This window comes from Argentina anserina, chromosome 6 (assembly GCF_933775445.1).
Source record: "Argentina anserina chromosome 6, drPotAnse1.1, whole genome shotgun sequence".
NCBI lineage: Eukaryota > Viridiplantae > Streptophyta > Magnoliopsida > Rosales > Rosaceae > Argentina > Argentina anserina.
The window spans coordinates 13,243,496-13,267,708 of NC_065877.1; the positions used below are offsets into that span (position 1 = coordinate 13,243,496).

A 24,213-nucleotide genomic window follows, 5' to 3' on the forward strand; every position below is an offset into this window, starting at 1 on the left:
CAAAGAGTTTCACCCAATTTCTCATGCCAATATCTATGTTTCTTGCTAACAGTTTTCTTCAAAATGTTGTAAAGCGTCTTATTGAATGCTTCCGCTAACCCATTTACTGGAGCGTTGTACATTGATGAGAAATGAAACTTGAAGTGGTATTTCTCACTTTACTTTTCAGTTGCGGTGTTTGAGAAGTACTTAGCATTATCCCTAATGATACATCGAGGTATACCATATCATTGAATGAGGCTTCCCGTAATGAAGTAGCATTATATCTTTAAATGTATCGCGTCTGCCCACTTTCATAAAGAATTTGTGGCTGCCAAAATATACATATGACCAGCCGATGATTTCGGAGTGATGGGTCTAATAGCATCCATTCCCCAAACATCAAACGGGTGCGAAGCAATTGTTGGATGCAATGGCTCTGGTGGCTGGTGGATGAAGTTAGCGTGGAATTGACAAGCTTCACACTTTTGTACATACTCCATACAATCTCTAACCATGGATGGCCAATAATACCCTAGACGTCTCATCGCTTCATCTTTTCCCAAGCACCTAAGGAGTAATCCATCAAATGACTTTCGATATAAAGTCTCCTTGTGGTAGAGGAAGTGTGGTGCTCTCCATTTGATACTCTACGTTGCTTCGGATCTTCGGGGAGCTTGTTATGCTCAAGATAGTCGATAAAAAGATGTCTCAATCTTCAACGTCGATAGCATAAACTAAGACCACATGAGAACTTAGACATTAGGGTGAAGGTTTCGTCGCCATGACCCATCGTTGGCAAATTGGAAGGTCCACAATTTCATCTCCAGTCAATGCTAATGTTGCTGCCAAGTTTGCCAATGCATCCGCCATTTGATTCTCTTTCCGAGGCACATGCATGAGAGTAACGGCATCAAAACCCTTTAAGAATTGTGTGGCGTGTCGAAAATAAGGCACTAAGTCTTCTTTCTTGACTTCGTAATTAGTTAGTAGCTGATCAATCACCAATTTCGAGTCTCCATATACTTCAAGACTATGAATTTTCATCTCTAATGTTGTTTGCAATCCCATGATCAATGCTTGGTACTATACAACATTGTTGGAGCACGATTTCCCAAGAGTGAAGGCATAAGGCAATATATGTTTTTGTAGAGAGACAAAGATAACACCTGCACCTGCTCCGTCTACCCTAGACGACCCATCGAAAAACATCTTCCAAGTAGGGAGGACCTCTGCAAGAAAGACCTCTTCGTCTGGCAAGTCATCTGAGATTTCCCAATCTGCTGGAATAGGGTGGTCCGCAAAGAAGTCAGCCAAAACTTATCTTTTTACCATTTTAGCAGGTACATAAATGATGTTGTATTGATTTAATAGTAGTGCCCACTTAGCCATACGTCATGTTAGAACTGGTTTAGACAACACGAACTTAACTGGATCCACTCGTGCCCTCAACGTTTGAATGGAGAAGACGAGTGCAAGACACATTTTCTCTATCAGTGGATAATTCCACTCAGGTCCAATGAGAGTCCGACTCAAGTAGTACAAGGCTTTCTCTTTCTTCTCCTCTTTTTCTTGGGTGAGAAGGGCTCTAAGTGATCTTTCCTGAGCAGCAATGTAAAGGATAAGAGGCTTCACCAAGTATTTCTTTATGCTCTCAAAGGCATTGTGACAAGCCCGACCTCCAAGAGCCCAACTCTTTTTGGCAAACAACGTCAATTTATGTGAAATTCTACGTAAAACTTCTCTTGTGAATTTCACTGCATTTAACCAAAGCACGTCTTATGTCGCACGTGAACATGAGGTGGGATCAAAAACCCATTTATCTTCATCCGAATTAAAAACTTGATGAAAACTCAGGTGATCTACATCAAATCCTACAAAAGAAGCATGCACAAACGGTACCTCTAATCTGCTCCGGATTGCCCTGCTCGGGATGAAAGGATGATCCCAACAATTAAACCATACAAAGTCAACACTTCAGCGAAGATGAGAATCAAAATCATTTCAACAAAAAGCTTTGGATGTTTTACATTAGTTAGACTGGCATCACCAACGATCTTGATGGCCATTCGGGCAAAGAGATCAACGAAGCCGCAAGCAAGACCCGAAGAGAGATGCGCATAGCCGTCAAAAAGATAAGAAGACTTAGTCTTAGGATTAATCCCAATACTAATGATCAAACCATAAATCCCCAACACTCAGGCCATAACTACCAGCACAATCGACTTCATCACCAGCTTCGGCTTCATCACTCCCATCGACGCCATGCCGACGCCGCTCTTTACCATCTCGTATGCCGCTGCCATACAGGAGAAGACTAGGGAAGCGGTGGTGCTGAGGAAGCCCAAGAAGGGTGCAGTCTCCGCTGAAGGTGGCGGATGCCATTTTTGTGCGCTCCAATGTGAGATTTTGGTTCAGAATTGGAAATCAACAAACTGATTTTAAGTCAAAGTCGGGGTTACCTCGAACTTACCCCCATTTCAGTTTACCAAATCACGTATTCACATGCACGACATTTGCCTTTTTTCATAACCTCTGCAAGTTAATGAGGTTAGTTACACTACTCATACTTCGTCCGGCGAGTGTTTGACACGTATTAAAAATTTGTTTGGACTCCTGGAGGTAGGGGGCATAACAGAATGCTCCGGCTAGGAGTCGCGCGGGTGATAACTAGCTCGAATGTTGGTCTATAAACTGAGTCTCATATTTGAACCATGTTTTGCGTTATGTGTATTCGATATTAAAAAAAAACATGCATTTTTTTTAGTCAAAATATCAACTCATTTATATTTCAGTAGGCAGAACCAAGACAACACACTCGAATACCGACAAAAAAAGCTACATCTTCTGACTCAAATAAAACGAATTATCCCTAAGAACACTAGCCAACAACTAGCTATGCCTAGGTAAAGCTAGCCAATAAGAGCCAAGATTCACTCATCTTTTCATGGTCATGAAACATAAAACTAACAAGATACAAATGATGTAGAAGATGTGAATAAATTTTAACAACCACACCATTATATCACTGCGACACGATTTAAATTATGCAGATACATCACAAGGAGCTCTCTCATTCTCTGCTGGGTTTTCATCATAGGCGACAACCACTAAGTCCTTGTCCCCTACTTCCATTAGACTTTCCACAAGTTCCGCCAATTTAGCCTTCACAGAAGCACTGACCATGGTCTTCTTTTTCTTTGCAGCTTCCTACCAAAACCTTCAGAAGTCCCAGTTCCATCCATAACTAGCTCTCTGGCAGCCTTATGTTTATTAGTACTACCTTTAGGGTGACAAGGTTTACGTTTAGCTTTAGGAGAAACAAAAAGCTTCCCATTTTTGTGCTGCACCACCATAGACATGTTCTCTTCCATAAAAATAACATTGGAATGTAAATACCTCTTCCAAGGGCAGCGGAACTCCGTGGTAGTATGACGCTTGAGAAAATTGATCACAGGTGCCACCGACTTGAATATTATGGGCCCCACAACCCCCAAAGAGACTTAGGAGCCAACCTATGATGCACGGACACGGCTATTTGTCCGCGTATTGCGTGTCCGACACGGACACGGATACGGACACGCTCGGATACTCCAGGATACGCCAGGACACGCATACTAAATTTGGACACGGTGTCGATACGTGTGTCTCCTAAATGGACACGCGACCAGACACGCGAATGAGCAGAGAAGGATGTGGTTTCCCCAGAAATTTCTTTGATCTGGTCGACGGACATTACGAGAGACGGAGATTGCCTCCAAACTTGAGCTAGGGAGATCGAGATCCATGGTGCCGAAGATGCAGAACCATGTGAGTGCGAAATCTGTGTGGGTGGTGATGGACCATTAGCCGCTGGTGGTGACGACGTCGGAGCCCAACAAGAAGAAAGGTTTCAGTTTGGTGCGGCCGGCGAAGAGAAGACTGTCAAGACCGTGCGTTTCTTTCAATTGTCGAGTTCATTGGCTCCATTTTCTGTGCCTCTGGCGCCGCCCAAACCAACACCACAAATTCCACATCCAAAATCTTTGGTGTCCAAGCAGACTATGAGGGGATTGGTTCAATGAAGGGGGAATTTGAAGTTGATTTGAATTTGAGATGTGAGTTTCTGAGAACTTGGTGGATGACGATATAGGGTTTTTTTAAGGGGTTTGATCACAGAAGCAGCTTTTCTTTGATAATATCCTCACTCATAAGAATCGGAGGTAAAAGCTCAACTCTCCTCCTCCAAGACGGCTTATCAGTTCAATGATAGCATTAGGTTATTGTGTTGTAAATTACAATAATATCCTACAATAATATTGTTTATATATATAGATATAAATAGATATTTATATATTAAATAATTTAAATATAATTAAAATTAACGTGTCCATCACGTGTCCGTGTTCAAAAAAATTTATTTGACGTGTCAACGTATCGTATTGTATCCAATACGGACACTCGTGTCCGTATCCGTGCTTCTTAGGAGCCAACAAACAGCCTTGGATCAACAACATTCTCCTTCAAAGGAGCTTCGGAGTCAACTTGCACCAATGAAAGACCATTTGTAATGTCTGACACATGCTCACAACCCAGTACGACCCTCTCATCATCATGCATTGAAACCTTCTCAACTTGTTACACCGACATATTAGTCCCTGGTGCAAATGATGCCATCGGTAATCCAGGAGGAAGTACCAAGCTTAGCTCCGGTTCGGCCATATACACAATCTTCATCGGAGGACTATCAGACTATAACGAGAGCCCAACAATATTTAGAGGTGGTCCCTGCATTAGGTCTGGCCTTTCATGAATGAAAAACTCATCACAGCCAAGCTCATCATGTTGAAACAAACCACAATGCCGACATAAACCCTTGAACTTTTTGAAAATTGGGGATAATTCAGATTTGAGAGACTGAGACGCCTCAAACAAGATCCAAGATCTCACTTGGTCCCTAACATCAAAGTGAATCAAAACCCTATGCTCGTCCTCCCTTCGGAACAAGGCAGACCGATCCCAATTCTCCACTCGACCTAGAGACTCTCCAATACACAGCAGGGCCTCCTTGTACCGAAGATTTGTTGGCAAACCATGGAGTGCTACCCACGTAACCAGATCGAATAAGGGAACCTCCTCCACCGGAGAATCACCCCCATACAGATTCAAAACTAGCAATATTGCAAATACGAAATAAAACATGCATTAAACCTCCTCCTATTAAGAAAGTAATACGTATAAATTAGTTCATTTTCTATAGAAAAATGTATGCATAATGTCAAACTTACATCTGTACTTGTTTTGTGGTAAATTAACCGTATTGCGGTTGAATTTTAAAAGCTAAAGATATTCCAAATTGTATGTGAAGTTATGATCTGCATCAATATTACTTATGACATGTGTCCTATTTGTCTGCTTGCACTTGCCTTTAGGAATATGCTCATAGTTTTTGATCTGATGAAAATGTTAATTTCACAGGTGATGGCAAAGACATCAAGTGACAGATCCTTGCACAAGAAAAATACCCTGAGCGGTCTTATCGACAGTTTGACACTATAAACTCCGCAATGATCCAGAACCGCAAGAAGATCTCTGGGCTGGAACACTTTATCAGGATTCTTCTTAGGAAAGCTTTCACAAAGTTTCAGACATGTAAAAGTTCAAGAATATGAGTGCAAATGCAGTTCGGCCGAGATTGAAACTGATTTATGCCATATACTGATTTTGCCATCCATCCTATTATTGAGATGAATTAAGAATGCAAATCAAAGTATGGACGCTGATCAGAGATTATCCCCAGAGTAAGAAAAATCTCATCCGGCTGCAATCCAGGTTAGAGGTGTTGGGTTTTCCGTTTGGTGCATTTGAGGAAAGAAAAAGTTAATAGTGTGGGATTGACCGACAATTTCTGCTTTCACTCAAATGGTAGAACACACGAAAGGTGTAGGGGCCTCTAATTTTTCTAGCACATATATGTTCTGGCACTTCCTTGATTTACACTTCCTTGATTTAGAAAATCTGTGTACTTTAAGTTTTTGAGTCTAGTTGCATAGATTAAATTTGGAAGGAAATCTTAAGAGAATTATCTTATTATCGGCTTTCAGGTGAGTTGTCTCTTATACTGCTTGTTGAGCTTAATATATCATGACCCAGGATTTAAAAAAAATGCGTCAACTCTTCGTAGAAGAGTGTCAAAGAAAAAGTACTGGAACCGATTATTATCTTTCTATTGATAAGCCTCTAGCCACAGTGAACAGTATATAAAATGCTACCGAAATTGGGATATATGAAAACTTGTGTGGTCACAGCTAGATCATAAAATTTGGTGCATCCATTCGACTAGAATTAGAAGAATTTGTGCAAAGGGTTAGCTCTAGGTCTAGTACCTTCAATTATTATTATTATTATTATTAACTGTTAACATCTATTAAAAAAAAGTTAAAGAGAATAAGACTGGCAATATCATTTTAAACATTTCTTTATGATGTAACTTTACTTACATAAATGGTGAATTCTTTTTATGGTACTTGAGATATGGCTAATTAGACACTTTAGTACCTAATGTTTCAAAAATAACAACTTAATATATGAAGTTATATTTTATGTGACACTTTAGTATTTATGTTTACTTCTTTGTTAAATATAGAAAGTAAAATTGACATTTTCATATTATTTATCAAAAAAAATACTAACAGAATTTTTGGGTTTCAAGCTAACTTCTATCACCTTGGTATTCATCATTTTTGTATCATTTGTGAGAAAATAATTTTAAGCTTTAATTGAAGGTGAAAATTGAATTTTTGTTTAGAAAATCTAAAATTTGTGATTTAATTACAACGGAAATACTTTTGGTTAGTTAAATATAGTCTCGCGGAGTAGTTTTGTGAGACAATTGAATTTTATAAACATAAAATTGACTTATGTTATCAACATGACCCAAAAATATTAACTTAAACGCATAAAAACGATTAAGATTTGAGGATAATGAACACATAAAACTCATATTTTTTTTATATATTTGTAAATGTATATTTTAATGTCTATTTACCCTCCCATTAGTAAACATAATTATCAAAATGTCCTATAAAATTGAACTTTAGGTATCAAATTATCCTCTTCAAAACATTAGGTAATAAAGTGTCCAACTAGTCATACGTCAGGTATTATAGAAGAAATTTACTCTATTACTTTCAATCAAGGTACTGTGATGATAGTTTGAATGTAGATGTACTTTTTCTATTAGATATTAGGAATAATCGTTGTAAAACGTGAAACTTAATCCTCATTTTTAGTTGTTATTGTATGTTGTTAAACTACCACTGTGTCTGAGCCCATTACAAGTGATTGATCTAGGGAAAAACACATCTACTTCTGTTACTGACATCGACTGTTTTGAAGAAATTTTCTGGGCTCCCGGTTCTGATTTCTTATGTTTAGAATTTCTACCAATAGTGTACAAGAGATCTGATCACTGTTTCAAAAAAAATCTAAATATTTTAAACTCAAGCTATTCGTCTGAGTAGATAGATTTGAGATATTTTTGGATGTTATAAGAATGCTTCGTCCTCAGGCCATTAAAAATAAATTGAGATATAATTTTAATTAAGGGATTCAAATCCGAATATCAGAGACACTCACAACACCAAAACTCTTACCATTTCGACAACGTAGAGTATGCAAGTGATATAGCTTCGCTATGTGCAAAAAAGACCATCGTAAAATCTTTTTGAAGTACATGATCCCAAGTTTTTTTTTTACATGATCCCCAGTTTCGTATTATCTTATAGAGAGAGGCCCAGCCGGCCAAACATAGTGCCACGCGCCAAAACAGAACCATCCCAGACTGGCGGTGGTTCATGACTCATGTGCAGTCAAATCTTGACTGAACCAACCTCATTTTGTGTTTGTTTCACGACTCCACCCCGTGCCTATGTTCCTCCACTTCCATAACAATCATAACTAGCTTCAGATTTGTTACCTACATAGTACAGCAAAGAAAGAAGCAAATCCAACCCAGAAACTCTACCCTTAAGTTATAATATATACACTTTGTCATTCTCTGACACCCACCACAACCTTTTGTAAGATTCCTTGTTGTTCTGGTCGATTCCGAACCAAAGATTCTATCTTTCTTGCAGAAGCATATTTAGGCATCCATAATTTTGGGTCTCACTCCTTTTCAGGGTCAGGGGAATACTGAAATCAATGGCGGGCGGTAAACAAAGCGCGGCGGGGGTTCCTCTGCTGGAAAAGGCTGTGGGGGCTTCTAGGGGTCAAACGCTTGGAAACATAATCGTCTCGGTTGTTGGGACTGGAGTGTTGGGACTTCCTTATGCTTTGAGAATAGCTGGTTGGCTCGCTGGCTCGCTCGGCGTCGTTGTCACCGGTCTCTGTACCTACTACTGCATGCTCCTCCTTGTGAGTTCATTTTCAGTTGCTTTGCTTCTCTCTTTTATTTTCTTCATACATTTCATTAGAAATTGAGATTTTTTAAGTTGTGATGATACTATGACTGTGCTAGATTTAAGTGATACTATCTGTTGCTATAGCATGTTGTTGAAGCTATATAAGATGTTAGACAAGTGTTACAATTGCAATACACCATATATGTTTTCCAAAGATAATTATTTGCTTGTGGAACTTGGTAGACTACCTTTTTTTTATAGGTGAAACAGAATCATGTCTTGTTTGCTTCTTTTTTATAATATTTTTTAGTTAGTGCTGAAGTTTGATCTTTTTGTGGTGTAATGAGTAGGTGCAATGTAGGGAGAAATTTGCATCAGAGGAAGATTCAGTAATTACAAAGTCTTATGGCGATTTGGGGTATGAATGCATGGGAAAGACTGGTCGATATCTGACCGAATGTTTGATTTTGATTGCTCAATGCGGTGGTGCTGTAGCGTATCTTGTGTTTGTCGGACAAAATGTTTCGTCTATATTCAATGGTCATGGACTCTCGGTTAATTCTTGCATATTTTTGATAGTACCGGTGGAAATTGGGTTATCTTGGATTGGTAGTTTATCTGCTTTAGCACCCTTCAGTATCTTTGCTGCCATCTGCAATTTGTTGGCTATGGCAATTGTGGTGAAGGAAGACATACAGCAAGCAGTAGAGGGTGAATTTTCCTTTAGGGATAGGACAGCAATCACCTCAAATATAGGAGGATTGCCATTTGCAGGAGGTGTGGCAGTGTTTTGTTTTGAGGGGTTTGGGATGACATTGGCTTTGGAAGCCTCTATGAAAGATAAAAGCCAGTTCCCAAGATTGCTTGCTCAGGCTTTCACAGGGATAAGCATTGTCTATGCTTTATTTGGATTCTTTGGATACATGGCTTTTGGTGATCAAACAAAAGAGATAATCACTCTCAATCTCCCTCAAGATTGGTCTTCCATAGCCGTTCAGGTAATATACCAACATTCAGCATTCTATATCAAACTGTGGTTCATATTTGAACTCTGTTCTTGCACTTTTACTTGCCTACGCTCTTTCTATGAGAAGGGTATCTTGTTGAATTTTTATGTTCTAATACATCATATAAGGAGGAATTTGAGAACTTTAGAACCACATTTTTATTTGCATTAACACTTGAACTATGCCTGGATTAATAAATGAATATGTCCCTATAAATTTTGCACTTGATACATGAATTAATGTATGCAAATTTTCACTAGGCAAAATTTGACCAGAGGTGTGCTATCTTTACTTTGTCCTAGTACATGTTTTAAGTTTAATAATAGGCACTGTTTTGTACTTTAATCGTACTTTGACTTGTCTGTCATTGTATTAATACTTGAGTATTGTTAACAAGCACCTTTTGGTAAGCAGATTGTATAGTTACAAGCATATCATATATATCTGATAAAAAGACGTGGCCAAAAAGTTGCAGTACCTATGTGTATTTCACACTATATGGGTTTATTGCACCTTCCTTTAGCCGTTTGGTCAAACTATTCCAGTCCTGTAGAAAGCTGAATCACTTCTGGTGTCTCTTTTCTGCACGACAGCCAACTGTTGTCTTCAGTGCTATTCTAAAGAAAATATGATTACAAATTTGCTTGATGTGTAGTAGTTTTGTATTGAATTTTTCAACGATTTAATTTCAGTTTACTATCCTAAATTTTAGGTTTTTTATCAGGTGTCTATTTTTTTTAATTTCAATCATGTGTGCCCTTGTATTTTTGAATTTCAATCAGACTTATAAAAATCTTCAAATTTCCTTCAAACTTATGCCATCAAAATAATGAGGTAGATGTCTATAAGATGTTTTTGTGCTCCATAAAAGGTCATAAACTGAACGATGGGTCATCATTCTCTCATTCACATCTAGATATTGACGTCATCGTAGGCTCAAATTTAAAATTTTATCCGGTTGTGAAAGTTTTTTTTAAACTTTAAGGGTATACATGACTAAAAGAAAAGAAAATTGACACACCTGATAAAAGACCTAAAGTTCAGGATAGTAAATTGAAATTAATACATTTTTCAAGTTTCTAAGTAATATTATATTGCCATACTGTTAGTACAGAAATCAGTTTCCATTTATTTTTATTTTTAAAACACCTGGTCCTTTATTTTACTCTAAGAAACTATAGAAAGATATAGATTATAGTCGGACCAAGAAAAAAAACAAAGTTAAATAATAGGGTCCTAGTTTTGCTGAACTTTTCTTTGTCTGGCAACAGATTGGCTTGTGCTTGGGTTTAGTATTTACATTCCCAATCATGCTCCACCCAATAAATGAGATCATAGAGGGAAACATAACCAAAGATTCATCCACAAGAATGGGAAAATTTGGAGTATTCATGAGTCGAGCAATAGTGGTGATGGTGTTGGCTATCGCTGCCTCATGTGTGCCGGGATTTGCAGTGTTTGCCTCACTTGTGGGAAGCACAGTATGTGCACTGATATCATTTGTATTGCCAGCTATATTTCATTTACAGTTATTTGGTTCTTCCCTACAGTTCTGGCAGAAAACCTTGGATTTCTTCATTTTACTGTGTGGAGTACTTTTTGCCGTATATGGTGCCTACAATGCCATTGTCGGTATATGAACTGATCACTTAACACACTCAGATGTTGTTGCAGCCTTTGACGAATTAATGCTTTACACAGATGAATAGAAAGAGTCGGAGGAGACGATTTTCAAAAGAAACTGTACTCGATATGTATCTATAAATTACATGTAGCACAGTTCTTCCATTATTGTACCTGTTTCATTATTACTGGAGTGCTAGGGAAATATGGATTTCAGAGGTTTTTGTTATAGATGTGGGCAGGGTCTTCACCCCCCACCCCCGCAAATTTCATGTCTGCTCAGTTTGATATGCCTTGCTTTTATCTTTGTCTTCATAATTGTGTCTGATTGTTTGTAAGGGGTGGATACAGAGATGGAGAGTTGAGTGATGAACTAGGTTTATATACAAGGGGAGTGTCACGATCTGATTCATATTAAGCAAAAAATAAAACTAGAGCACAGTTCTTGACATTTGAATGTAATCTCACATCCAGCATCATCCGATGATTTCCAGTACGAGTCTCATTCCTGTTTTGGTCTGATTTGTTTGGTATACACCTCGTTTCTGATCAAATATGCCATAATTTATCCTAGAAACACTTGAACGTATCAGGATCTGCTATCAATTGGCGACAACACATTTGATACATATCGAATTCTTACTTTGCAACTTAGCAGAACCCATATTGGAGAGTAGGCTTGGCTTTTTGCCAAGAATTTCAGGTGATAGAAAGATTTGGATGCTTCAAGGGCCTACTTCTCTCACTCCTCACCCACCTTGACATGATTCATCACCACCCTATTCAGTTTTAGGTATAGATTACACAACGGAAATGCAAGTGGAATGGAATAAACAGACTATCGATAGCTCTGTCTTGAACATCAAGTTGATTTTTGGGATCAGTTCAGCCGTATATCTTATTGCCAATAATGTCGCTACTTGACACCAATATATAACAAAGATTTGATATCAAACGCTCCAATCTTCTTCCTAGAGACCTAACTCAAACGCTCCAATTTTCCTAGAGCAAACGTTCTGAACCCTAGAAGCCTAGGTTTTTTGAAGCACAGAGGTGGCATCAGCTCCTCCCGCTCTAGGACGCCTTGGCGTCGGAGATTGCTAGCGATTTCCCGCAGGTAGTGACAAGGTGGTGCTAGTATTCGGGTGTCGGAGATGTTTGCTTCCATTGGTGTTAAGGTAACCGAATCGGATTTTAATGGAGGCGGCTTGGTTTCTGAGGCAATATCGTTGAATCGTTTTGGTAGTAGCATTCCTTTAGGAGGTTTCGGGCTTCTCAAGGTTTAGAGATTTCGCCGGAGGAGAGCTTGGGCGCGACTGTGTGAGTTTGGTGATCGATTTGGGCCTTTGTTGGTTAGTGTTTTGTTGTTTTAGCTTCTTATCCCCTGTGGACCTTTAACGGCAACGACTTTCTCGAGTTTGTTTGCTAGGTCTCATGGCTTTCAAGTTAGCTTAGTCGCCATATTGAGGTGGTGGTGGAAAATCTAGGGAGTTCGGATCCAACTAGATCCTTCAATGAAAGTGAGGGAGATGTGGGTTTTTAGGCTTTGGCCTTTTGGGCTATTATGCTTGACGGGCTAGGCTTTATGATTCCATTCTTCTTTCTTTTATGTGGGTTTGGTTTGATTTTGAACTTCTTGGGGAAAGATCCTCCTCAAATTGCTAGGTTTTCGACCATTCTTCCGTTAGAGTATGCAATTGATGTCTTAGGCCCAAATCGGTTGATGGATTTATCGGAACTTAGTGTTTGAGGAGTTATATATTTACTTTGCAATTTCATTTCTAATTTGTCAACTTGTTTGGACCTTTTTTTTTTTAGATTTTGATTGGTATAATAAGTGTGTTTTTGTGCATTTATTTACTTTGCTTAGGTTTATGTTTTATGAGATGTGACATGTCACCTCTTGTATTTGATCCTTGTGGTTGTACATGACTTAATGCTAAATGAAGTTAATTCATTCCCTTAAAAAAATTGTACTCTCTTAATTCAGTTAATTGTATGCATAATTCATCGGCCACTATGGTCATATGGGGTGAAGGAGTTAAAATTTTGTTTTAGTCCTTTTGGTTGGGTTGAATCATTCCAAACTTGTTGATTTGATAAAAAATTGTTCGGCTATCTCCTCTCCCTCCAATATGATTTGATCAATGCTCACATCAGATTTGGGATTCAAATCCCACATCAGAGTACTTATCAATTAAATCATCGCACATTTATTTGCTTTGAATAGAATTCATCTGAAATTGAATTGAAAGGAATGAGAAATTGAATGGAATAATATAGGAGGAATAAGAATGAAACTAATTACGATTGTTGTTGTTTACTTAAAATAATGAGTTGGAATTAAATCTAGCTTAATTACTAAATTATCCTTGGAGTTAGGTAGTTTGGAGTTGGGTAGGTTTGTAATTTGTTAAAAATATGAGGATATTTTTAAGTTTGGAAGATGAGCCCCACCACAAATCCATTCTTCAAATTTCCTTCGATTCTGATCTCCCCCATTCAGAATACAAATCTGGGTTTATCCCAGAATCCATTCCGGATTTAGAAGGTGGATCCCATCACAATTTTCATTCACTCGTGCAAGTAAACACTGGAATGGAATCGATTCGTGAAATACATTTTCATTCCCGTGAAGTAAACACGTCAGAGTCTTTTTTTTTTATATATAAGAAATCAGAGTCCTTTTTCCTCTTCTTTTTTGTATGTCATAAAATCGGGGTGTCCTGAACCACTTTAAAGAACCCTAATATGCTTATATTCTCTAATTGTTAGTGTATGGTGATGGCCGGAGTAATTTGTGATTCACCGGCCACTTTGATTACCACTTTGATCAAGCGAGGTAGAACTACTATAGTCGTTACCACAGAAAAGGAAATTTAGATTAGGTCTCAAATGATGAAATTGAAAAGAGAATTGGACTGGGTCTTTGAAAGGATGATTCTACGTACCAAAAGAAACTAGAAAAGCTTGTTGTAGCTCTAACATCCGTCGGAAAATCTCCAATTTGAAATCACTGCCTCTAATTCGAATTGACAGAAACCAAGGGAGTTTGTGTAATCGATGGACATGGCGATGTAGATCACAAAGAGAGGCATCCGAAGATGTTGTTGCATGGTTGATTTTCGCCGGAACGGTGACAAAATAGGCTTGACGGTGGAGAGAGTGGTGGCTCGGTGGGAAGACGAAAGAGAACATAGGTGAGTTCTCTGTGTTGTCGAAATGAAAATGAAGAGAGTTGAGTTGGCATGATTAAAATGAAAGGTAACTGGGCCAAGGATTTGGGCTCAGGTCTTGAGCTAAAAAGAAGGAAAAATGCTTTCTCAAGCCTAGAACAATTAGCCCAAAATAGGTGATGAAAATTAATCCACCGGTAGATCTTCGACGATGTTAATCTGATGGCGGAAGTTAAGTAGCATAAAACAACTTGAGTGAAAACGTTTTAAAACACAAGAAAATAATTTGTTAAAGTCAGAAAAACAAAATAGAACATCAGAAACGCTCATGACGACGTGTAGTTTAATAACAACGTATTAAACTACGTTAATCGACAAATATCGATTAGTTCAGCTTAATATGTCGGTTAAATGAGATTAAAAAATCTCGGGTATTACACCTGTAGCTGCCCCACTGCCATGCAGATGCCCTGCACAGCCCCTGCCTCGCTGCCCTACCCCGCAACCCTACAGGCCTCCCCACGGCCATGCAAACCCCATGCAGCCTGCGCTGCCGAGCCCTTGCTGTCCCCCTGGATGTCTCCCTCACAGCACCTGCACGGCTTCCCCACAACCCTTGCACATTCCCCTACAGGCCTGCACAGCCTCTCTCGCAGCCTCTCATGCACGGCCATGCAAAAGTATTCATTGTCTTATGCCGATCCTAGTTTATGGATCACATAGAATTATGCTTACCCTTTGGCACCCACTCAAGCTTCTCATGTGATTCTTTTAAGTTTCTATGATATCGTTGTGCACATTTAAGGGATCACAACATGTTTTGACCCGTACTATTTACATTCATCTCTTTCATTAGAGAATGTTCGCTCTGTTTTTTTCAAAGACTAACTAAATTTTACAATTTACTTGTAGATGTCATCCGGCGAGATCGAGTGCTTAGGAGATTGTGGGACTTTCCACACATTTTTGCGGGATAAGCAATTTTTTATGAAATTTGTGCCTTACAAATCCTCTGTAATTTGTTTCATTGGGATGGATTAATTGATCCATAGGCACGGTGTAGCAGAGTTCTTACTACCTAATGGTACCCATGTAAAATTCAGAAATGCACTTTATGTACCAGAGGAAAACCGAACCTTGCTCAGTTTTAAGGATATTCGTATCAACGATTATCACTGAACACCAAAGTTGGGAACAAAATTGAATATCTCTATGTTACCTCTAATGCGACGTACCACATTAAGTCCTATTGAATCTAATGCAGTTAGTAAGTCTTTCTGCAATTCTAACGCTTACAAGCTATGACATGAGCGCTTGGGCCATCCCGGACATGATATGATGATCTGTATACTCAAAATTTCACACGGTCATCCATTTTTCAAAGCCAACAAGCATGTGGGAATCCCAAACGTCATAGAAGATGGTAGCATGGCAGTGGCACGGCTTCCTATCCAGAGCCCAAGGCATGTCGATGCTCTCCCATGGCCTCTTAAGGTCGTTACGGATCCCATGGAGATATGCGATACATTTACCGCGATCTCTAATGTCCACCAATTGTTTTGCAAAGCTTGTGCATTTACAAAGATGTAGGCAAAGCCTTCCTTTGCACTTAATAATACACAAAACATACCATTCTTACAAAGGATCAAAGGTGATATATGTGGACCTATAACACCAGAGTGCGGACCATTTAAATACTTTAAAATTCTGGTGGATGCATCAACTCGCTAGTCACATGTCGATCTATTGTCCACACGCAATGCTGCATTTCCCAAGCTCCTTGCTCAAAATCATTAAGCTCAGGGCTCACCACTATAACCATCCAATTAAGTCTATTAGACTGGATAATACATGTGAATTTACTTTGAAGACATTTGATGATTATTGCATGTCAATAAGGATGGATATAGAACATCATGTACCTCATGTCTATTCTCAGAATGGATTAGCAGTAGTTGCAATTAAGCAGTTATAGCTTATAACTAGGGCTAATGTTATGCATAGTAACTTGCCTATAACTACCTGGGGTTATGCAATATTGCATGCAACAGTACTTATTCGTTTCAGACCCACTGAAAACAACATGTTAGTGCGTACCAGTTGGTAATTGAATATGAGTCTGATATTTCACATTTACGCACATTTGGTTGAGCGGTATATGTGCCTATTACGCCTCCATTGTATAAGAAAATGGGTCCACATATACGATTGACAATTTATGTTGGATATAACTCTCCAACGATTATTCGCTATAGTGACCCTTAGTCATGAGATCTATTTACTACTAGATTTGCATATTGTCACTTTAACAAGACACACTTCTTGCATTTATGGGGAGATAAGAACATACTTATTCCAGATAAACGTCGAGAACTGATGTGGATCGCCCCCATTATGTCTCATTATGATCCCCGCACATCTCATTATGAGATTGAAGTGCAACATATTTTGTAGTCAAATAAGGTAGCAGATTCAATGCCTGACGCCTTTACGGATATTGCAAAAGTAATGAAATTAAGTATATCTGCTACAAACCGTCCTATGAGGTTAGAAGTCCCGAAATTCAGGCAAGATGATGTCGTACCAGGGCAAGGCTCGGCCGAGCCTACCCTAGGTGGAGGCATGGCAACAGTCTCGGCCCCTTCTAAGAGGAAAGGGAGGCCGAATGGTTCCATTGACTCACAGCCAAGAAAAGAGCTAAAGTCAAGGCACAAACCGATCCACTCATCATAGACTCTAATAAATCGAGCTTCCAAATTGTCTTTGATTATAGTTATCTCCATGAATCAACTCTTGATAATCTGGGAGACGCTTTAGACTCATTGTTGATATCATAGAGCAAAGAAATCTCATTGAGCGAGTTAAATGCTCAAGAAGTCATGTATATGGATTCCATGCTAATTGATGATGTGTTTGCTTATTTCGTCGCTCAGGAAATTATTGACGATAATGACATGGAATCGCATCAGTTGAAGAATGTCGACAAAGAGTAGATTGACCGAAATGGAAGGAAACAATCCAGACGAAACTAGACTTACTAAATAATAGGCAAGTTTTCAGTCTGGTTGTTGAAATACCGCCAAATGTTAAGCCTGTTGAATATAAATGAGTTTTTGTTCGAAAAATGAATGAGAAAGGCGAAGTCTTGCGGTATAAAGCATGACTCATTGCTCAAGGATTCTCTCAGCACCCTAGAGTTGACTATGAGGAGACGTATTCTCCAGTTATGGATATCATTACCTTCTGATATCTGATAAGTCTAGTGGTTTCTGAAAAGCTAGACATGCAGATGTTAGATGTGGTGACCGCACATCTTTATGGGGATCTAGATACATAAATATACATTAAGGTTCATGAGGGACTTTAAGTACCCGGTAGAATGTGGTATACATGTTTGAGCGTGTACCTGATTTGGAAGGGATACAAGAACGATGAACTGTGCCCTTGCGTATTTATCAAATGTAATAGTTTTTGTTTTGCTATAGTAGTTGTCTATGTCGATGACATGAGTATCATAGGATCTCTGAATGAGATTTGTGAGACGATAAGCTACTTGAAGGTAGAATTTGAGATGAAAGACATGAGAAAGACTCGGTTTTGCTTAGGTTTGGAAATTGAGCATAGAGTTGGTGGAATCCTTGTACATTAGTCTGCATATGTCCGAAAGATGCTCAAGCACTTCTGTATGGACAAAGTCATGCAACCTGCTAGTACTCCCATGGTCGTAAGAAGTCTGGATACCAAGAAAGATCCATTCTCTCCGAAAGAGGACGATGAAGACATTCTTGGTTCTGAATATCCATATTTGAGTGCTATAGGAGATTTGCCTTCTTTAGCTCAGTGTACTCGTCCAGACATCACATTCTCAGTGAACTTGTTGCAAAGTTTAGTTCTACACCAACTATTCGTCATTGGAATGGTATTAAGAACATCTTCAGATATTTCCAGGGTTCCATTGACATGGGGTTATATTATCAGTATTCTGACAAGAGAAGTGTTATTCCGGTAGGTTTAGACTGAGATGTCAGGCCGGTAAGTGACCGAGTCACCACTGTCGCCGCCCGGAAAGCTGGACACGGTTATGTCGTCGTCTTCGTTGCTAGTTCTCAGCACGTGAACGAAAATTTCTCCTTTCCTGCAACTTCTAATGATGAGTTGATAAGTTTCGCATATGCTAGATACCGTTCGGATCCACACAAAGGATGCTCTCAAACTGGTTATGTTTTTACCATTAGGAATATGGCGATTTCTTGGAGATCAACCTAGCAAACCCTTGTTGCTACTTCCTCGAATTATTCTGAGATTATAGCATTGTATGAAGCAGTGAAAAGTGTATTTGGCTTCGAGCAATCATTACTCACAAAACATATTTCGTCAAAGTTCTTATACAATTAGCAACAACATGAGATGTTGAATATCCAAATTAATCATATTCGTTCTGAGGATAATGTGGCTCATTTGTTTACAAAGTCACAATCAAAATCTATATTTGTGAAGCATGTGAAACGCATTGGTTTGCGTCGTTTATCCAAGCTCCAAGATTGAGTTAAAGATCAGGGAAAACAGTTTTGTAGACATTAGGGGGAGTCTACACCACATGCATTGATCATTTGTAGTTAGTGCGTTGTTATTTTTGTCCTTTCTCCAAGACTTTTATTTTACCCAAGAGGTTTTTGTTTTGCTTGGCAAGGTTTTTACCGAGGCAACAGTATTGCACTATGTCACATTAAGATCGCGATACAAGGAGGAAGTGTTGAAGGAGAATTATCTCCTAGATATTCTTAGTATATCTTGTCCTAATTTGTATAGCTTAACTAGTTCATGAATAATATTTTATCCCAGATTCATCGGAATCCTTGATGTAATGCATATATATAAGGCTTCATATCTATCAATAAAATTACAGTTATTCTCTCGAATTCATTCTACTGTTTTAATTTGCGTGTTGACAGAGAGCTCAAATTTAAAAGGAGGCCTATATGCCCTTAACAATCAATTTCCACTTTCAAAGCTTGTATTTCAATGTTTGCCTTGCACACAAGTAACCTGCGCACATATAGTTATTCACATATGGTTAACTTTAGCATGCAAGCATGTGACCTGTTGCCATACTTTCAAAATTTCATTTAGAAGAGCCACATAACTTTGTAGTGGACTAACACATATATCAACTCTTGTAAGCTCCTCGGAGTCATGCTTTGTGCTTAATTGATGGTCTTGAACATTTTGAGTGAGCACGTCCACCGCTTCAACGAAGGAAGCAAAGTTCATGACAATTGCATTTATATTCATTTTAGCTTTCGTCAAGACCCTTTTGTATTGCTTTAATTGAACCCATTTCTGGAAATCAATTGTTTTCATGCTCTGCGGATTGTGTACGTTCTCATTTTCCTCTCCAATTTGGTTTGTTCGGCGAAGGCAGAAGAGAGGCTTTGTACTTCGTCCTTGTGAACATGGTACTAGTAACCTCTGATGGTAACAACACGGCTATTTGTGAGCAATCATGTTTGTTGTCCATTAATGGAACGACAACACTACGTCTCAAAGAATTTGAACATGAGTACGGCGTCTTGTACAATTTCATAGCACCGAACTCGGCCGTACATGAACAACCTATATGTTTCGGCGTTGCAAATTACAATAGGCAAGCACTGATAGATCGTTTTGTTAGAACGTATATAAAATACCCTGAAAAACATCATCGTTAGTATAGAATAAGCAGGGATCGTTCAGTCCGGAAAATCAAAAGGGCCTCAAAACTTATCATGTTATTGGGAGATTTGAGTTGGATTCTAAAACTACTACTTAAAATAAATCCTAAATTACTTATATACAATTGATCTACCACTCATCACATAACCAAAACACGAATTCTACTCAAGAAACATGTATGACACGCATAGAACAACATATAGGCAGCAAGTATTTTCGATTATTTCTAAGTCCATTTCAATTCCAATTCTAATTAGAGTCCGAAACGGTTCATCTAATCGTTAAGACTTCTTAAATATTTAGAATCAACGAAACGTTCAATTCTAAACATATGCTAAAAAGAGTTCAACATAACGAAGCGTTCTAGTTAAACAACAAGGTAGCACATAAGCACATTAAGTCGAATTAGAGACATGTAAGCAAGCATGACGTCACTCATCTTAATTAAACATGCAAATTCCTAAAACTATCACAACCCTAAACAAGTATCAATAATTGAAACACGAAGCGCATATTCAATCAATGAACACTTTGGTGAATTAAATCGCAACCTTAGGAGAACCATGGTCTTGGCTTCCTCAAGCATTGATTTAGATGTACAAATTCAAGGAATAAATTGAAATAAAACCTAAATAAATTTCGAAAACCTACTGCCCTTAGCTATTATACACGGCATAAACACATATTCAAGAGTTCATACAATCAAAACATAAAACCAAAGAAGTCTGAATTTATATTCTTCATATATGGAACCGAAAATAATATCCAATAAATCCTTCATAGAATTCGAAAATTACAGAAAATAAAAAGAAAAATTACAAGCCATGGATGAATCACACATTAGAAACCTTGAAGGAAGATGAATTCGGTGGTGGAAGAGGCAAGAGGATGGCACGGCAAAGATGGAGATGGATGAAGATTTTGGCTTGAATTTTCTGGATATTTTTGGGCAGTAATTCGGCTGTGATTGTGAGAGAATGGTGATGCCAAATATCAAGGGAGGCCATGCCTTTTATAGAGGAATGAGGAGAGGAGGGACTGCTAGGGTTTTGAATGGGCTGATCCATGTATGCACGGCTAGGATCTTTTCTCTTTAATTAGATCGAATGGCTGCCCCTCTTTTTCTTGTAGAACAAACTCTTATCTCCTTATATCTCTAGGGTTACACGGCATGGGCTGGGCTCTCCTCTCATGGGCTGATTGCTAGGCACGACAAAGACTTCTTCTCCAAGGCTGAATTGGATAGCACGGCAAGACTCCTTAAGTTCCTCAAATATCATGCACGGCTTCTCCTCTTTTTCTTCCTTGAATTATCTCTTCAAATCTGACAATAAAACCGAAATTAGTAAGAAGAGATAATTTATTTCAAAACTTATGTCTTAATCTAGACATTTGTTGTCTTAAAAAAGACACATGTAATAGATGAGCTCAACTAGATTAGAAAAGTTTCTAATTTGCAAAGAGGAAACTCACTAGAATAAGTAAGTTACTAGAACATGAAAGTTCATTTAGGAAAGTTTCGTAATAAGAGTTTGAGTTCAAGTAAGACTTTTCAAAATGGGACGTTTCCTAGTCTAACAAGGATTCCTAATGCAAAAAGGACTCTCAAGATATCGCAAATGCGACTAAAACGTAGAAAGACGAAGACTCCTAATTCAACTAGGTTTCCTAGTCCTATAAGGATTCCTACTCAAACTAGGACTCTAGACCAATTCTTCGTTTTTAACTCGTTTAAGCACAAAGACACATCCATAACCGTCCTAGACTCCTATTGTGACTCAATGACTCGATATTACAACAATAAGGGTTAAGCAAAGTATAAATGGAGGTAAAAACATATTAAGAACGTAGCACAAAGTGCTCCTATCAAGCACGTTATAACTCTAACCGTTCATGAACATTTAATATTGCCAAACTGCAAAGTAGATCACCATAGAGTCTGGCCATTCATGAACGACCCAGTTTTAGCAGCTATGTTACTTTAACGGAATTCTAAAGACCCTAATAATTGTGGTCGTTCATAATGGCCTATTAGAGTCTTCGAATTCCATAAGAGATGGTCATGTTCTTTCAGAGTAGCTGAGGATGCTTGTGTTGCAGGGAGGCAGACTTCGTTTCTGTCATAAAACATCATCTGGAAATTTTACATAGAAAAAAAATGTAACCGTACATGTGGCTGCATAACTGCAGCTTTCCTTTTGTCTTCTCCGGTAGGGGAACTTCTACTTGTTTCTCTGTATTGCTTTTACTTAGCTCTGGTGGTGTTTCTGTCGTCCTCTTGGTGCTGTATATGCCGTGACTCCCCTTTCTTCCTTAGAGCTCGGCTTATATATCATTGTGGTTGTAACAATATGGCTAATAATAATGTCATCCACTCTCCCACTCTTGAGTTTAAATTTGAATGACCATCATCTGCCATCTTCTATTTGAATCGGTCGTATGTATTAACCAACATAACATATATGTGGGTGTATTTGAATTTGTCAATCAATCTGACTTTGACTAAAGATAAGACAAGTATTGCCGTCTGAACGACCTCTTGCTTAATGCTTGAACCGAGTCAATCAAAGTGACTCAAGTTGTATTTTAATTGGTCAAAACCCCAAAGAACGGATATTACTTGGTTAATTATTCAAAATATCTTTGATATTTTCGATATTTTCCTTCAAAAAATATATATATCTTAAGAATAAATATTTTATTTTTTTGTATCTGTGATATTTCTCCGATAACATAAAATATCTCTGATATTTACGATATATATTCGATATATTAGAGAAATATCTGAAAAATTTTGCTTAAAAAATTTATCTCGACTTGAGGATGTCTCAGACTCTCGGAGATGAGTTTTTGGTTAATTAATTACCTCGAGGGATATCAGAAAAAAAAACGAGAAAAGTAGTTCTTCAATCAGCTAATTTTTAATTTTTCGTAAAAGATATCTGGATGAGAAGTGAAAGTTCAAGTCTTAACTCTTAATAGTCAAGTCATATTAGTGACGACTACTCTCCTTAAGGGAATCCAAAATAAAGGATCACAAAAGTCACACGAAGGGCATAAGATGATATCCAAAATTTTCAGGTAAAGAGTGAGTTTTCAAGTAATTTCAGTAACAAGTGTTCTTCTTGAAGGATATCGAATAAGTAGCAGTCTTTGTCTCCTTCACATCCCCTTATATTTCATAGATTGCTAGCAACCCGTGAACCCATCATGGAAGGATAACATTACTAAAATTTACCTCATTGCTACTGCACAAAAGTTATGGATGTAAATCAAGCATGATGTGAATCCAATATAGTAGAATAGGAAGTAAGAACTAGCTAGGAACATGAGATTACGACTATGTGATAAACGAACAAAGGATAATGTGATCAATGAAAACAACTATATCGATCTACTTCATGTTGCTAGTGAACCACTTCAGAATGGCATTGATCATCTTCATAATTGGATTATGCATGCTCACCTCGATGATGAAAATGACAACCCTCTTCCACATGTTGTAGAAAATGCAATTGATCATTTTGGAATTGATATGATGTAAACAAGGTATTAGTTGATGAAGTTAGAGACCTGGGAGATGATTCTAATAGTGCTAGTGTTTGGGGCAGCGTAGTAACTCCAGATAGTTCAAATAATGATGTTGGTGGTGGTGGTAGTGGTGGAAATTGACAACATGGTGGAGATACAATGTTTGAATATAGACAATCTTATGTAGATAGAGGATTTGAGCAGTTTACTCGTGAAAAATAATTTTGATCATGTTACCCCAAGATGTGGATCATAGATCTAGAGCAGGTGGTCATGGTGCACACCAGCATAATAAGTACGGGAGGAGGACAAGAGGAGTCATTGATGATCAAAGTATTTCATCTAATGTTGCTTCAATTGCCTTAAGTTTTGATTTTATCAGTTTAGACACAGAGCACAGTCAAATGTCAAACGAACTACATTAAGTCAACTATCAATCTAGTTATCATATTTACGATTATGGTCAATTTGAAGAAGTATATGATCAATCATCGAGTTAGATTCATCTTTACTATCTCATTCTTTGAGAAACTATTGACAGCTCGAAAGAGATATATGACTATCATGTTAACCATTATAATTCGTATTATATGACTCGTATGTTTTGGGCAAAATATCATAGTTTTATTGACCATCGTGCGTCTTTTCAAACACTTATATAGAACTTCTTTTTAGTACTAAATAAAATTAATAATTTTATTTTTGTATGTAGTTCAATAATAAATAAATAAAATCAAAATATAATCGATATTTTTTATCTAATATCCCAAATATATTTCTGATATCTCGTAAAAAAAATAT

General features: G+C 38.0%; 1 protein-coding gene and 1 pseudogene across 1 annotated transcript; one reads left to right on the forward strand and one right to left on the reverse strand.

Annotated features, from left to right (window-relative positions):
- Window positions 1-1,883: 1,883 nt before the first annotated feature.
- Window positions 1,884-2,364, reverse strand: LOC126799374 (V-type proton ATPase 16 kDa proteolipid subunit-like; annotated as a pseudogene).
- Window positions 2,365-7,856: 5,492 nt separating this feature from the next.
- Window positions 7,857-11,281, forward strand: LOC126799401 (amino acid transporter ANT1). The gene is made up of 4 exons (XM_050526602.1): window positions 7,857-8,039; window positions 8,142-8,376; window positions 8,714-9,361; window positions 10,642-11,281. The coding sequence occupies exons 2-4, from the start codon at window positions 8,164-8,166 to the stop codon at window positions 11,008-11,010; spliced, it is 1,230 nt and encodes a 409-aa protein (XP_050382559.1). The 5' UTR covers window positions 7,857-8,039; window positions 8,142-8,163; the 3' UTR covers window positions 11,011-11,281.
- Window positions 11,282-24,213: the final 12,932 nt, after the last annotated feature.

What these genes read in the sequence shown, in the direction of transcription:
- LOC126799401 (XM_050526602.1), top strand. Translation starts at nt 8,164, where the DNA reads ATGGCGGGCGGTAAACAAAGCGCGGCGGGGGTTCCTCTGCTGGAAAAG. An exon ending in ACTACTGCATGCTCCTCCTT is followed by an intron (nt 8,377 to 8,713) that starts GTGAGTTCATTT and finishes TGTAATGAGTAG; the next exon opens with GTGCAATGTAGGGAGAAATT. An exon ending in GGTCTTCCATAGCCGTTCAG is followed by an intron (nt 9,362 to 10,641) that starts GTAATATACCAA and finishes GTCTGGCAACAG; the next exon opens with ATTGGCTTGTGCTTGGGTTT.